Genomic DNA, 17,495 nt, shown 5'->3' on the forward strand with positions numbered 1-17,495 from the left:
TCTGCACATGTGGATAAATAGTATGTTTACTAAGCAAACCTGTTCATTCTGTACTACTCTCTGCTTTAGTTTAAACCAAGCTGAAAAATTTATCTAGTTCTCAACAACAGTCCCTGAAGCTGGTTTGAAATTATCCTGTAGTGTTTGGTATGTCTCTTCTAATATTGTAAGACAGAAGGATTAGCAAATATGTGGGACAACCAGGAATAAAGTGCTGAAAATTTTAAGGTCTGAAAATATGAAAAAGTCTCCCTTGTGCTCCAGATTCTGTTATAGAACTTTGAAATTCAGCATAAGATGTGTCAGGACAAAGCAATGCAGCCCAGGGAATGATAGTTTTGAAGAAACACAAGAATTTATTAACTGTAACAATTGCCCTCTAATCTCAGGGAAAACAATTTTTTGTCTCCATTATATTCAGAACTGTAGACTTAGTTTTAAAGCATAAATGGAGTAAACACCATTTACTATCATTTACATTTATTCATTTACATCTAACATAGTGTTAGATACTCAACAACTGCGACTTCCCCTGAGCTCATCTTATGTTCCCTGACGATATATTTTCATATTTACTTCAAAAGACTTAATTAAACAGATTAAAATAGTTTATAAAAAGGAGGTAAGATATCCAAAATAGATGTAACGATACTTGCATGCATGTCAGATTCAGAAAACTTTTAGGCACTTTTAGAAAAGCTATGTAAAATCTCCCTCTGCCCAACATATTTAAAAATTTGTTTATTCAGCCAAATTTCTTGAATTTTACACCTAACAACATTGCTGCTGCTGTGGTTTTGAACAGCCCTATTTTGGTGCATTCCTACTTTCTTTTACCTAAGATATATTAGAAAAAGTAATTTAGAAAGAAAAGAGTGGATAATACAGTTCTCCTCCATATAGTCTCTGTTTGTATTTCTTCAAACTTCCTAACAGATTTGATTCAAGTTTAATTTGAAGAAAGTGCTTGCAATATTACTCAACCATGGGCTGTGTCCAGTCTGCTTCTAGCAGAGATGGAAAACAGTGAATCTCTCCCAGATCTGCAGCATTTCAAGATAACAACTCACAAGATTTTTCAGGGAACCTTTAGAGTAGGAACCTCTGAAGTTTATAATACAATTCATGAAAATCAGATTAACACTCTCAAAGTAAGATCTACTGGGTATATTTTGTTGAGCTCAACAATCATTAATTCCTGTTCCTTCATGAACACTTGGATAAATCACAACATGCTACAAATGAAAACTAAGCAATACTTCAGGTAGGATCAAAGCCTGTTGCTTGTTTTATATTGGGATTAGAAAATGTTTTTTGTTCCTTTGATCTCCTCTCCTGCCTCACCTAGCAAAATGAGACCCACTCCTCTCAGAAGCAAAGCCTATAAATCCTGTATTTGTGCCCAGGATTATATTCTCCCTGTTGCTAGACAGCTGTTCCAACATGGGTGGCTCCAGCTCTGGGAGAAGTGTTATAATTCAGGTTATGAAAGGTGAAAGAATAATCAGCTGCAAACTTCTGTATGGCTCCTGTCTCTCTTTCAGGCCCTGGCCAACTGAATTATGTCTGGTCATTTCTCCTGACACCAACAGGAAACTTCATGAAGAAAGCAAGAGATAGTTACGAATAGTCTTTCCATATATTTTTTTTTTAAATCCTCCTGTACTTTCAATTTCAAGATGGGTATGCATTTACATCTTGTTTTGTACTTTGGGTTTCACCTCAGGCATCTGGTTACTAAGCAGCCAGTCGTCTCCATATTTTGTCCCCTATTAGGATGAGGTACACAAGTGGTTACTTCTTGCCTCTTGACATAGAAGGAATTTGTACTGTTATGTCTGAGGTCCCTTCTGAGAATCTTGCATTATGCTGCCCTGTTCGGATATCTCTCTTTCATTTCAGTTTCTAAATGGAACAGTGATTTCCCTTTGGTAACTCCCAATTTAGTCATTTATTAATCTTTGCAGCAGTGGAAGTGGCACAATGACATCTGGAGATCAAAAGGCTGGATTTCAGAGTAATGTAAATCCGGGCAACCCTGCTGAGGTAAAGGAAGCTACAGTGGCAGACCTGCTGAGAGTCTTCAAGAATAATAGTAATAGGGCCTGAGTTTTACTTCTTTTCCTTCTCATTAGTAATCCACAGTAAATACGATTGCAAATGTAATATTAATCATATTTGACTGTTCTCATGTCTGTCCACCTATGAAATGTGCATCACTACTTTCCACTGTTTATCTTATGAGAAATTAAAGCTCAATACAATGCCCTTGGACCTTTAAAAAAAAGTGTTCTGCTAGAAAACTGTTTGTCTACCTATAGTAATAATTTTCAGTAATTTATTTTACCTTTTTAAAAAATTTATTTTCTTACCAGAACAGTTTTATAATACTTTAAATGGCAGTATTTCTCCTGAAGCAAATACAGAAATACATCTGGCAGGGAGGTTGACACTAACTGGCGTAAAATCAACACCAACACTATATCCTACATATCGTATAATGACATCTGTACCATCTTAAAACAAAAAAGGAAGACTGAGATCTACTGGGAGCTGTTATAGTTAATATTCTGTCAGTGTTTCCACTCCTGCTTCTGGGGTTCCAAACTTACGCAGTTAAAATTACTTTGCAATGAAAACACGTAAGTGCTCAGCTCTACCACAAAGGTTCTGTCACGGGGCCAAATCCTTAAGTCTTTGCTTTAGTGCCAGCTTCTGCTCATTTCAGCTAGCATGTTTCCTGAGTAAAGGCTTGGGGTTTGCTTGAGTTGCTGGGTTTTTAAATTTTTGTTTTGAAATGAAAACTTTGTTTTTACTGTTTTACTACGGTAAAACGAAGGTTTTCTGCATGCAGTGTGAAAAAGATCTGACCCCATTTGGCACCCTGTTACCTGGTTGACTTTTTCAACCCTTCTTGTTTCCCTCCTAACTGTTAGAACCATCTCTGCCAATCTCTGCACCTCTACAGCCAAATATAGATCCAAGGGGACACCTATGTTTCTTGCTTCTTTTGTCTTTCCTAAACACTTTTTTCAAATTCATGCTTTGTGTGAATGAATTCTGCCCAAACTTCTTACTTAGCAACTGTACCTCCACTCTGAGATTATATTATCTCATTTTAGGGTCAAAGTAAAACCCAGAGACACAATGCCAGAATTTGGACTCTATATGGCTATTGCCTTAAAAAAAGGCCCCAAAACATAGATATTCTGTCTCTCTGGTGCCACGGTTTTCTTCATTATCTTCTTTGATGCCTGTTCATAACCAGATCAAAATTTTACAGCCTCTTTCCATCTTTCCATTTCCAATTTTTCTCAGCAGGAGATGAGGTAAGAGCTTAAGCCTTACAGAATATTGTTTGTTAGTTTACTTCCAATTTTTCTTTTTCACAGTCCCCTTCCCCTTCTCGTGCATACTTTTGCAACCAGTAGCAAATTTGCTACTTTTCCAAATTTGCTACTTTTGCAAATTTTCCATCTTTTCCACTCCCAAAGACTGACATTGTCCCACCCTCAGAATGCTGCTTCTAACCAGCCACTCTGGAGGCAAGGGTTTGTGTGGCCACCCTGGCACTGCCTATTCTGACACCACAAGTCCGACAGGACCCACATGGTCCTGGTGCAGAGCCACGATGCTGTCCTGACACCACTCTGGTCTGAAGTCCTGGATGTGGGTGAAGAGCTGACAACACAGGTCGAGCAAAGATAGTTAATTCCTCTGGCCTTGTCTATGCTTCACATGGGTACCCACCAACCTTCCTTCATCTCATATTTCCAGCCCAAAAGTCCTATGGCAGCTACCAGACATGTAATAAATGCTGTGTCACTTAGGTTTTTTTCTGCATAAATACATCTGCGTAAAAACATCTTCCTTATTAGTTGTTCTGTACCCAGTTATCTTACTGTCCACTGTGGCAGAGATCTGCCTATTTCTAGATCCAGTCCAGATCTGGCACATTTTCCATTAAAGCTCTTCTCAAGGTGCAGCTTAAAGCATCCATTTAGCCATTTCAACACATCTACTGTAGTTGTTTTCTGATTTTCAGAAAGTATTACCAAATCATTTTGGGGAAAATTATGCCTGTAGTATCAGTTTCTAAGGAAGCTGTTACTAGAAAAGAAAGTATTTCTCTCTTTTTTGTCTACTTGTTACTATATCTTAGTCATGCCCAGCAAAAACTGCATCCAGTGTCCTACATAAAGACCAGGGCAACTGTCCACATGAAGAATCTGTTTAACTTGATGATGATATGGTCATATATAAGACATAGAGTTACCACTCACTTGGTATTTCATGAAGATGTTTGAAGTCCTAAACACAGCTTTAAGAACCTGATGATGTAAATACATATGTTTGTAGATTTTAATTGGCAAGAGTTTTTATGTATGAGATATATTATACATCTTTTGACTCCTTTTGCCTCAGGCTCAGCCAATTCTTTTATATTTTTTCCCTACACCTCCAAGCTGCTGAATATCTTTAGCCAGCTATTGTTTCAAGATAACCCTGCAAAACAAAACCATTTTATTTTTATCCTCACCAGCTGCAAATTACCTCTATCAGAGCTTCAAGATTAAATTGACTGCCTGAGTTGCAAAAATATGGTTTTATACTGAGATAGCTACCTTTGTGCGAAAAGATACACATACAGAATACCACAAACAGAAAGGTAGAGAATTTAAGACTAACTACTTCTGAAATGTGACAAATTATTTCTGAATGTTGAAATACCTTTGTTTAAGTCCCTCAGGATCCTCTAAAGTCAAATTGTTGCCAATGAAAACCTGCACACAACAGCTAATAATAAGGAAAAAAGTAAGAAGCTTGTAACACTGCTCTAAGGTTGTGATCACTTAATAAACGAAGCATATACAAAGTTCATATTTTTGGTATTGAAAGAGAAAAGAGCTGATGGCACTGATGTAAGATGCCAACAGATTTAATAGGAGTTACTTACTTGATAGGAAAGTGAGGAATCTGGAACCAGATAAAACTGTGAAGCCTTGCCTGACAAAAATATCAGTGACTTCAAAAGGAACAGCACATTGCATGGGGCTCGGTGAGGGATTCAGGCGTGCAGGAGAACAGGGGAATAGAAGGAAGAGGAAAGGACAGACAGGATTTTAAATAATATGAATATGAACCTTGGGTAAGAGGGGAAATTTCCATAAAGTATCTCCTTTTGTCTAGCCTAGTCTATTGCAGAGTATTTCAAATACAGTTCTTGGTATCAGCAGAGTGGCACAGACTTATAAGGAATATGACATATTACAGAGAGACTCAGAGCTCCTGGCCACTGCTGAACTGAAGTGCAAACACAGTGTTAACTTTTGAGATTTATATTCATTTTCTACTGTCAGTTGTTTGGTTTTATTTTTTTATATGCAACAGTGACTATGAGTACAACTGCACTGGAGGGGTGGTAACTCATGGAAAGAAGAAATTTTTTTTTCTAGATCTCAGCAGCTGGTAGCAAAGACCAAATGATATTACCTCTACTGCTACTTCAGGAATACTGTATTTATTATAGCATGTTCCCTACAGTGCCAGAAAAAAATAGGTTGGATTTCTCATCTTGTTAAACAAAAGGTCTGACATTTTTGATCAGACTCAGTGGCTACCTCTTATGGCCAGCATTTAGTCATAGCTGAGTTCTCCTCAGAGGCAAATCATACTGTTAAGATTTTTGTTTTAAGGCTTGACTGTTATTTCTTTGAACCTTTGTGAAATGCTTTTAAATTATCCACATTGTAGCAAGATTCAAGCAGGTCTGTTACAGCTACTGGCATTCATTTAAGCTTTCATAATCTCTAAAGAATCATTTGTCCAAACCATTTTTCTTGGATATCAGACAGGAACTCTTAGAAAATCCAGTGCTGTTGGAGTGCAGGATTGCAGTTCAGGGAAGTCTGTGGAAACCCAAGGTGCTGAGGAAACAGGAGCAAAAAATCCCTCCAGTCACAGGTCTCTTTTCCCAGGCAACTCTCAGCAAGACAAGAGGGCACGGTCTTAAGTTGTGCCAGGGGAAGTTTAGGTTGGATATTAGAAAGAATTTCTTTATGGAGAGGGTGATCTGACATTGGAATGGGCTGCCCAGGGAAGTAGTGGATTCCCCATCCCTGGGGATATTTAAAAAGAGACTGGATGTGGCACTCAGTGCCATAGTCTGGTAACCGCAGCAGTAGTGGATCAAGGGTTGGACTTGATGATCTCTGAGGCCCCTTCCAACCCAGCCAATTCTATGATTCTATGATTTGAAAAGGGATCTCCTGAGCTGCACTGGTTTTCAACTGCCTATGTGGAAAGGAGAGGACTAAGATGACAGGGGAGACTAAGAAGAGAGCTTATGGCACTTCTTTGTGAATAAAATAAGTATGGCTTGGGTGTAGGTGAAAGAGAAAGTGCAAACTGTTGGGTTTACCTTTTTCAAAGTGTACTTATGGTATGAGTGCCCACATACTTACAGTGTTTATAAAAGGTCATTTCCCCTAAGAGAGGAACTAGTATCCACTTTCTTAACTGAAATCTTTAAAATTGGGAAAGCTTGGAAACCTGGAAGTTTTTCTGGTAAAGACAGACCTTGCATTGGCTCTTCATATCAGAGACGCTGGTGCTGGATAAAAGTGGGTGGGTGACAATAGGAACAGAGAGGAAAGAGAGAAACATTGAAAGCCAGAGTGAGTGGATAAGCCAGCAAGAAAGTTAACTGTGCACCAGGATCTTTAATGGTCAGGAGGGTGAAGTCCATTTGTCATTACAGGTAACTACAGGAGATAGCTATAACTGCTGTGAATTTGCCAAAGACTTCATCGTACCCATACTTCATGAAACAGGTACATGATTCATTTTGTGACTACAGTTTAATAGCATCACTTCCCATTCTGAAGCCTGGATGGACTCACATTTTTTCTCTCTTTTTGTCATAGGTGCATAACTTTCTATTATAGGGCTAGCTGGAAAACTGCAGTTCCACTTTGCAAAAATTTTCAAAGTTTGAATAATTTTGTTCCACATGGACATAAAAAAACAACAGCATCCTTTCAAAATGTCTTTGAGAGAGCTGTGGACAGCAGAGGGGAAATTCAGACAGACTAACCTGCCAGGGGAACAGATGACTGACCAGTTTTTGTAGGCAAGGTTCAAGACCTCACTCTGGCAGATCCACAGTGGTGTTCACCCTACTTAAATTCAAGCTTTAAAGTCAGCTGTAACAGCTGTGGTAAATGGAAGAGATTTCCCCTCAGAGAGACAAATTCAGAGCACATAAAACAGATTTTTTCCTTTAAATCATCTTTGATGAAACAATTTCTATGTTCCACTTATAACACAGGAAGACTGAACTAGCTTAACTGCTTAAAGCTGGTCTCTAATTGCAGGTGAGGCTGTACAATTTAATCTAAGATGCTATTCTCTCCTCTTTTGACTGCAAAAAGGAAAAGCTACCTGACAAAAGCTTACACAATCAGGAAAATTCAACATTTGTTCAAAATCAGAAGTTGTGAGACAATGAAAAAAGAAAAAACAAAGAAAAAAGCAAAGAAAAATACCTGAAACAGCTAGCAAGTCATTACAAATCACCTTATGTTTATTTGTAAATAATTCCTTAATTAAATAATTTGAATTAAAAGAGGATGTGTGAACACAAGAGAAATGAGCTACAAGCACTTATAAATAATATAAACATGTACAGTACAACACAAACAGGCTGGATCTTTGCCTTGATTGATGCTGGTTGATAATAGTAGGTGCATTTTAAAAACACACTGACCTGAACATCTTAAAAACTGGATCCTCAAATTAGCATCAGAAAAGTCAGTGGTGCTCTGCCGAGTTTACCATGTTGAATTTTGTCTAGTATATTTTGTTCACTTGTGATAGAGAAATGCCCAGTCCCAAGGCCATTTCACATCCTGAGTATACACAGAGGCAAGTGAGAGGCTGGGTCATGGTTTTTAGCCTCTCAGTTCAATCTTAAGACATTCTGGTTTTAAGAATAACTACCACAGGATTTAAACTGGCTGGGAACATGCTGGCAAATCAATAATGAATAGTACACCTATATATGTGATGTCTGAGGAGGTGACTTATTTGCATCATGCCTAAAATCTGACTCCTGGCCAACAAAAGCTGATGTCTCCCTTCCTTATGCATAAGGAAATTTTGTCAAAACAAATGAAATTAAATATCAGGGTAATGGAGATGGAAGTCTGTCTCTAAGAGCGTACTCAACAATATGCTATAAAAACCTGTCTGGTTGACTTGGCTCTCTCACCTGAGCTGTACCTCCAGAGCATACATTTTTTTGTCTTGCACTGATGAATAAGCTAAAAAACCCCAATTCTAAATGCTGATGTAAATAGCTTTGTGGATGCAAATTTTGTAGTATTTTGTTTCTTTCTGAATTAAACCTAATCATCAGCTACTATGGGTCAGCTGCATTTTGCTTTTCTATTCAGAACACTAGAGTGCTAAAATGCCTGTGTGGTATTTTAATAAAGCTTTTAAATGGCACTCGGAACTGGAGCATATTTTGTCTACATAAAAGAAAAGCATTCAAGTTGTCACTGTTAGTTGCCTAAAGGACTCTGTCTGCAATTACACATTGAACTTGCAGCCACATGGGGATGGGAAACACCTCTCACAATTATTCATGCTATGGAATTTTTAAGTTTTACCACTGCAGCCCCTGACCTGTAACACTTCCATTTGGCAGTGGTTAGCAAACTACTCTCACGGGTTAAACACAGGTCAACTAAGAAATACTGACCTGTCTCTGGGAAAACTTCTATGACAGACACACTTATACAAGATTACAGATGAGATTTAATTTTTTAAAATAAATAAGAAAATATACATGACATTTGTCATATTTAATTGCTGATGCCAAAGACATAAGAATTCTAATAAGAATTCACTGACAAAGAGCACATATTTTATCAGTTAGTCTACAAATCAAGAAAGGTTCCTCAAACAGACATATGTCAAAGAAAAACAAGTTATTTCAGTCATTCACTCATAGATTTCTCATTTTCACAGCTGGTCCTCTTTTCTTATGAACACATAAAGTTTGCCTGGAATAGGCAATGTTCATGTAACACTGAATGACCACTTCCCTATGCAACTGGAAGTTGTGAAGGACTGACTACTGTATAAATAATATCCAACTCATATGCTCACATCTGAAAGATTGGTCCTCAGCCTGACAAATACAAGCATAAATTTACCAAATATAAAGTCTACCTATCAAAATATCCAGCAATGGCTCAGGGAGGCATTAGGAGAAATGTTCATTATACAAGGAGTTAAAGTTTTCCATCAGGTGATTATGATTTACCTCTCTTTAAGTTAGATAAAGTGTAAGGGAAAAATGAAGCTCTAACCCATGTTTTGGATTTCAAGAGGATAACCTTTGATGTGCTACATTCCCTTAAAGAAATTCCAAGCCTCCAGTACTATCAGCTCCCTAGGGATATATTTTAGATCACATCACACTTTGGAATGTGACAAAAAAGGACCCCAGATAGTATCTGTCTGAAGGTAGGAAGGTCTTACCAGTGGTCTGGAAAGCAGCACAGCTCTGTAAGCAAGTCACTGCATCTGCCAAGAAGCACTGAGTACTAAGGAATGCAGATGACCAGTGCTGTGGAACAACCCTGGCCTTTGCTGGCCTTGAGGTATCAGATTAGATCAGAAACGGTCAGATACCTGGGTGTGATTGAATGTGTAAGAGGCATAGAACTTCTTCAAAACAAATCTATTAATACTACCTGGAAAATGAAAAGGCAAGAAAATAGTGTTGGGGTGGAACAAGAGAAAAACAATAAGCAAAGAATGGTGGGGAGAGAAATGAGAGAAATTTAAAAAAACTCCAAACCAACCAAAACTGGTGTGCAAATAACATTGGACCTTTCAAGCACAGTTCCTTAAGTCTAAGCACGTTACTTGCCAAGAAAAGCTGACCGAGTCCTTGCAAAAGGTATTTAAGGAAATATCAATGGATAATATCTTGGGAAAGAAGAAGAAACAAGATGTGGTACAATAAAGATGGGATAAAAGGCTGGCTCGCTTCATTTTACTTTCTTCCCAGAACAATGATCCTGGGGTGAAATAGCAGGAATAATAGGAAAGAGGTTCCAGAAATGAATGGTACAATATAAAAAAAGGCAATTCAATGTGTCTGCTATGGTAAAAGGGAGAAAAGAAACCTGATAATTTCCATTACAAAGTTTTACTTTGTAAGCCTAGGAAAAAGTTTTCTTAACAAGCTTTAAATCAGGAGTGATACAAAGTAAAATAGAAGTCCAGTTCAAGAAACAGGAAAAGCAAACCTCAGTTTTGTACAGATTTTTAGATCCAACCTCAATAGTACCTGATAACAATAAAACAAAACAAAAAAGGGTAGATCCTCCTAGACCAGTTTTCTTGAATGAAATAAACAATATTCTAGACAAAGAAAATATTTTAGATCAAACGTAGATTTTGGCTATTAGGAATTCATTAAAATTTCTATCTATACTAGGGAAAGGGAATCTATTAGCCAATATTGAGAAGAAGGGAAGTAGTGAAGAAATTTTAGGGGAAGTTCAATGAGTACTGGTGAAAGGAGAAGTACTAGGTTGAAGGAAGGAGTTGGTGGAGTTCTTTGAAGAACACTGGACTTAGAGTGAATTTTGGTCTCTAATTTTATGACTGAATTTAATGTAAAGATTAGGCATGCCATGAGGCTGTTTCCCTCTCATGTGAGGTTGGAGGTATTTTCAAGACTGAGGAGGTCTGGGGTTTGAGGGTGGTGTTGTGGAAATGTTGTGAAAGTTCAGCTATGGAAATGCAAGCTTGTGAACCTGAGACACGATCCCAACTTCTGCAAATGATGACAGACAAACGTATCCTGGATCTACTGGAAATTACAGAGAAATACAATTGTGACCTCTGCTTGACCAAGGGGTTGGCTAGGAGATATCAAAAGTATGGTATCTGGGAAAGTTAGTGGAACATAAGTGGCATTAGTAAGAGATCTGGATACACTGGATGCTGTAAGAGATGTCATGTTGATAGTAATGCACAAATTGAGTCACCCTTATTCAAGAAAAATAATTCAAACCTGTAACAGGTCTATGGATCTGTCACTATATTAAGATGAAGAATGGAGATTTTATCTTTCTTCACCCTGGCTTGTTTACTATAGAAAATTAAAGGGTGGGAAAAAATAAAAATGTCTATTCTTACATGATGAAAACCTGAACCAAGAATGGAAAAGAGATGTCTTAAGTTAAAGCAACATTATCCAGTTTACAATGCCACACAAGCTGGCCAGAAATAGATAGGAATTAGAAGGGAATGAAGGGCCTTAGCTATTAGAGACCCCAAATGTTGGGAGAGCTTTTTAAAAGTAGCCGTAAAACCTGAATTCAATGAGATTACTTTAAGAAAAAGAATACAGCATAAGAGAATGAGACACTAGGACTGGACTGTCTTCCATCTTTGAAAAAAACTCCTTTTCTTTCAGTGAAAACTTGTATTTTTTAGTAAATCCATTTTTTTCACCACAAAAAATTTCAGTTAAGTCATCTTTAGTGATTGATAGATAATGGACATCGTCTTCCTTTTGGTAATGTCAAAAATATAGATAGAAGAGAATTAACTGATCACATATCTATGTGCCTATCTCAGTGTGTGTAGGAACTGATCTATAGCAAAGCAAAAACAATACTGGAGTGTTTTAATCAGAAAAAGAATAAGAAAGTGATAAAAGTCAAAATAAATGTAACCATAAGAAGTAGTCCGCTCTAGGAATTATTGATAGGGTATTACTTTCCTACTCTTAATGAAATCTTCTTTTACTTAATTTCTTCTAACACTTCATAAAAACACATAAAACTATAAAGCTTATTTCTTTCCTTTAATCTTACCTTCACAGTATGTACTCACCATATTATGCAGAGGCATGAGGTAAGATTAAGGAGAACTGGTTTTTTCTTCCCCTTTCACAAGACTTTTTAAGAGCTGTTTGGTGTTCCTTTGAAGACTACAGCAGTCATTTACATACTGGATATTTATCACTGGTGTGGAGAGTGAAACACTAACTGTACACCATACTCCCTGCCCTTTTAAAATATTAATTGATGAATAACCATCTATGGAGCCTCATAAAGTATTAACTCTTTAAGTGGGGAAGATCTCTGCTGAACAGCATAGCACAAATCTTACATGACTGAAATCTCATTCAATCCTATTAAAATCCAGACTGTTTTAGGATGTTTACTTTAATTCATTATCTAATATTAACACCTAGTTTTGAAACCTCACATAAACAATATTGCTCTATTGGTCCAGCAGGATAGAGGAAAAAAATAAATTGAATCTTTTTGAGCAATGTGGGGATATACATAAATGAATTCTACATATTGAACTTCAATGTTTAATCCTTTTCTTGGCTTTATACTTTTTAGCAACTTTCATCTTATGTATTGAATATCAGGTTCTCTCATGTTTGAACAGTTGTGCTAATTGTCCTGAATTGCCCTACCTGAATTTGAAGATAATGGTCTGCATTTCCCTAAACACTGGCCATCAGATTGTCAGTGTATGGAAGTGTCATAGTAAGACAGGCTCATTTATTTTGTGAAAGAAACAGCCCAGATGCTACTGTACTGATTTGGATGTCTAGTGGGTTGGTGGTTTTTCTTGGTTTTTTTTTTTTTTTTTTTTTTACTTTTTTAATGCTTTTATTTTTATCAGCTATTCAACTACTTGCCTAACTGTCCTGAGTGTAAGCAATTTATTAGGTCCATGAATTTTTGGTTCAGAGGAAAAATTTAAAGCTTTCATACCAAAGATGTGTGACCATGGTACATCACAACTATAGCTGGACTTTATGAAAAGTAGATGGACATGGGCAAAGCTGTGAAAAAAAAAAAAAGCTGTGAAAAGCTGTGTTCTTCACAGATACACACTAATATCTACAAATATGTAACTTCCACAAGAGAGATTGCCTTCAGTGGCAAGGCCGGGGCTTGATACCCCTTCTGGGGTGTATGAGAGTCAGAAAGGTGTTAAGCATATTTGAAATTAAGCAGTGATAGCCTGAAGAACAGCAGTGCTGACCATCCCTGCTTTACTTTAAACATCACAGATGCTCAGGCTCCCCCTAAAAATTAAAAATGGTAGAGGAATTTTCTAAGATATACTGTATTCCCTGTGAATGCCCTCAGTCATTATTCACAATACAGCAATAATGACTTCATTCACACCTAAAGAAATCAGCTGATGGGCTCCTTCCTCTGATATAGGAATATCAGTTAAATAGAAGAAGGATATAAGTATCAGAGTTACGTTTCAACTATGCCAAAACATAAATAAATATTGCCAAGTGTAGAAAATAATTCTTTATGTACGTATTTCTTCAAATTTCAGTTTTCTTACTAAATTCCAAGGTAGTTTTACATAAGAAACACCAGAATTATGATCCATGATTGCTGCTGCTAGATTCCTGCTTATATTGCTAAGTTAGTGATTGTACAATTGTGTAGTGTGCCTTTAATTGCTACCACGAGGAGGAAATTTTCCCTTAGGATTCATTAGCTAATGACTTCCTCCCTCGTTGAGCTCTAAATCTACAAAAGTCATTGGCAAACTGGTAATTTGTCTTCTTGAAAGCCAGATGTGAAGGACCTAAACAGGTGTGAGCCATAACTGCAAACATATGAATGTAATAAAATTAGCAATTACATGTATTCGTATGGTACCCTCCCAAAGTTTTCCTAGTAAACTTCAAGTATCAACTCAGGTCACACTTAGGCGTGAAGTAAATGTTTTCAAGAGCCAATAAATTAATCTAATAATTATTGGTTTTGCAATATCCTTAACTATTCAAGTTCCAGAGCTTTTAACACTGTAGCAGCACATATAGTGCTACAGGATGGTCTGTTACACCTGTTTGAGGTTGTGTTGATCAGAGAGTATGCTGAAGGTACCACACATAAGGTACTTGAGGACACACAATGAAGAAGAGACATTTGTGTTATACAGTAATATATATACTATGCCATAAAGTAAGCATATACTTAAAACACATAAGTGGGTTTGCTCTTAGGGCCCAAGAAATGTGGTGAACTGAGTGTATTTTAATTTCTTCTTCCTGAGAAGTATTACTGAAGCCAAGGTGGCCAGGAGGGCATGCATGAAAGCCCAGTTTTTCAGATTTCTGTATCTAGGTGTGCTCACCTGATAATATGCTCCTAATCCATAGGAAATGGTGGTGGGAGTATTTTGCCTTTATTAAACAGTGAGCTGCTTTCCTGTGACCAGGGTGTGTCACTAACACAAGAGTAATGCTACTTGGTAGCAGCCTGAAGTTCTGCCTCACAAACTCATACTAGTCAGGAACTGTAACATCTCCTCTGCATCTTCTTCTAAGTAGTCTGATGCTAGATATGCTAGATAAAACCTCACCTGCATCTTGGACTACCAGGGGACAATGTATCACAAGTGTCTATGCTTACACAGGACTGCTACATTAGTTTGATATTCATTTTTCAAAATTGTTCTTCTGCTCAAATGTTTTCAATTTCATTTTGGGAAGCTGCTATTACCCATGCTGTTTCTGTTCCTACATTTGGAGTCCTAATAGTGTTTTGCAACAAAAACAAGTCATTGTGGGGTAATTAGATAGGGCACAAACTGTTCCCCAGAAACTGGAGCAGACATGAACCTGTTAACCTAAGCAACAGAGAGTACCTGAAGAAAGCTTAGCCCTCTGTTAATGACAGGATGTCTCCCTCAGCAGGGGACACTGTGAGATAAAAGCTTGCAGACAGGCCTTTAGCACGGACTGACTTATGCCTTTTGCCAAAGTCCTTAGCTTTTGAAGTACATCACCTCAAACAACATCTTCATCAAATCACTGAGAATTTTTCCATCCACTGAGATCAAAAAGAGAAAGCTTATCTCATCATCAGTGTTCAGAAGGTTCTTTAGACTCCATCTACTGAAATTACAATACAGCATGCTTTCTGATCCTATTTGTAGTTCTTAAATGTAAACATGCAGATTAGATGCTTACTAAATTTTTTGTATGCAAGTAACAGCACCAGCTGCAAGATCATAGCTTTTGCCTGTTCCAGTGTATTGCTTCAGATGCTCACAAGACTGGAAAAACTGATGTTAATAACATTTGATTATACACCAGCCTGTAGCCTTTCTGTTCTCTTGCCTTGCAAGCACACGGATGCACAAACAACAAGAAGGGAAACCACATGCAGTGCTTCACTTTTTCTCAGTTTGGGACTGACCAGGCTGGTCAGTTTGTCTTGAGCAAAGAAAGCACTCTGTGACCCAGTGGGAAAGTCCCTCAAGCACCATTGTAATGAAGTGTCTGATGATGCGAGTGGCATGTCGAGCTCCATAAACACTTGCCAGGCACTGAGTCATGACCAGAGCTGGGAGAAGAGGGAGAACACAGCCCACCAGGCCCTGTGAACAGCCCAGCACACATCAGGAGCTGGTGCTGGTGCAGTGGAGGCTCCCCTTACTTTTGGGTCCTCATTGCAGGGCTTGAGCTTACCACTGGCCAAAGAGCAATTCAGCACTTCTGGAGAAGTGGTCTTGGGAGGCATTTATATACTGACCAACACAACCTTTCTATAGCCTGGGGTTAAACCAATAACCCGTTTACTTTTCATTTCCTATAAAATGGGAAGACTGCACCAGTGTCCCTGTAGTGCTGAATGGGTATAGTGAATAGTCTCTGCTATTGCTGCTGGGAGAGCTCTTTTCTTTTAAAGAGGCTAATTTACATAGGGAATACCTTAGGTCTCCTCCTTGAAGTATAGCATCTAATAAATTTAAAAAAATATAAAAAATCCCAAAGCCCACGTCAGATCTCTACCCACACAGACAGATAATTTTGACTCCCTCTCCAGTAACCCAACTATAACTGCAGAATAAGGGAGCAGTCTTATGTTAGACCGAGGCAGCCACTGCCTTTAAACTCTAGCCAGAACAAACCTTTGCTGTCAAACAGATGTTTTGCTCACAAAGTACCCTCCTAAGGCTCTACCTAACTGTAAGCTCCTAGTGACAAGGACCTCCTGATTTTTACGTATTTACCAAGCACATAGCATCACTATGAAGTTCACAGGAAGATCTGTCAGGTGCTATAATGGTATCAATCAATCATAAGTAATAGAAGATCAGTAAAAGAACATTATCCAAGTAAGCTGCAAAGAACATAATTACCTAAGGTCACTTCTTCTCTTCCTTTACTTCTCTATCTTCCAAATAACATACTGTCAGGCAGAAAAAAACTTTTTGCCAGTCAATTAAAAACTCAGAGGCCATGTCATTTGAGCTGGAAGTTGGTTTTCAGTAAATTGATGCACATTTAAAATATGAATTAAGAAATAAAGGGCTCTGAGAAACATTCTTTTCTAGGTAGCATTTGTAAGATAATTGTTCCACTGACCATTTAAACTGCTGGCTCATTAAACAGTGAAAGTTCATGGATGGGTCTGCCAGCAAAGGGGAAGCAGGTGAAACACCCCAAGCCCCCAGGCAAAATTCTCTTCTTTGAACCTGTGAGAAAAATCAATCTTTCCACCCATGAACACAACCTTTTAAATGGTCTGATGCTTGGTGTGAAAATAGCTAACATCTACTGGCATTGATTCCCCCCCCCCCCGGCCCCCACCACTTCCCCAGACCCTTACTCTAATAAGGAGAAGACAACATAAGCAAAAATCCACAAACCAAACCATCTCAAAAGGCAGGTATTTGCCTGCTTCAGACTCCAAAGCTATCCAGCTGACACAGAGAATTCAGAAGTAGGAGTGGCAGAGCAGGCACCGCAGTAAGAGGTGGCTCAGAGCACTCGACCACTGTTGCCGGCACAGGACTCCAAATAAAAATCAAAGCCACGCACCTCTTTTCAAAACAAAGAGTTAAAAAAGAAAAAAACCCCATACATCTCATTATCTGAGTACCTTTGATTCCTGGCTGGTAGTTGATGCTGGAGAGGGGGGCTGCTCTGTGCTCTCCACTTCATTCCCTTTCTCCACACTATCCACGCTGACTTCAGCCGTGCTGCTCGGAGGAATCATTTTACCTCTAAAGCACTGCTACTGTCAGGAAAAAAGCTACAGACCTCTCTCGCCTTTTGTCATTTAATGTCCTCTTTCTCTGCTCCTCTCGAGCAAGTGAACTCCAACTGCTCGGTTTCACTACATTTGCAAGACTAGAATTCTCTGGATTTTTTTTTTTTTTTTCTTTTTTTTTTTTTTCTTTTTTTTTTTCTTCTCCTCCTCCCCCTTTTCCTCCTTCCTTCCTTCCTCCCTCTCCTGTGTAATACTGCTGCGAGGGGAGTAAGTTATCGCTGGCTCCGTAGGTCAGTGGCTTGCCTGCTCCTGTGTTTTCCCCGCTCCGCCTCCCCTTTGCGTGAAGCCCGGAGGTGTGGAGCAGAATCGTGACTCTCAGCCCCGCGACCAGAGGGGTGGGAGCCG

General features: G+C 38.3%; 1 protein-coding gene across 2 annotated transcripts in view; it reads right to left on the reverse strand.

Moving 5' to 3' along the window:
- Positions 1–17,096, reverse strand: part of STAC (SH3 and cysteine rich domain) — a 73,193-nt gene extending 56,097 nt beyond the window's left edge. For both annotated transcript variants that reach the window (XM_008493160.1, XM_008493159.1), the window contains exon 1: positions 16,980–17,096. In XM_008493160.1, coding sequence (XP_008491382.1) covers positions 16,980–17,096 — 117 coding nt within the window. The remainder of the gene's footprint in view (positions 1–16,979) is intronic.
- Between the last annotated feature and the right edge of the window lie 399 nt (positions 17,097–17,495).

Source organism: Calypte anna, chromosome 2 (assembly GCF_003957555.1).
Source record: "Calypte anna isolate BGI_N300 chromosome 2, bCalAnn1_v1.p, whole genome shotgun sequence".
NCBI classification, from domain to species: Eukaryota; Metazoa; Chordata; class Aves; order Apodiformes; family Trochilidae; genus Calypte; species Calypte anna.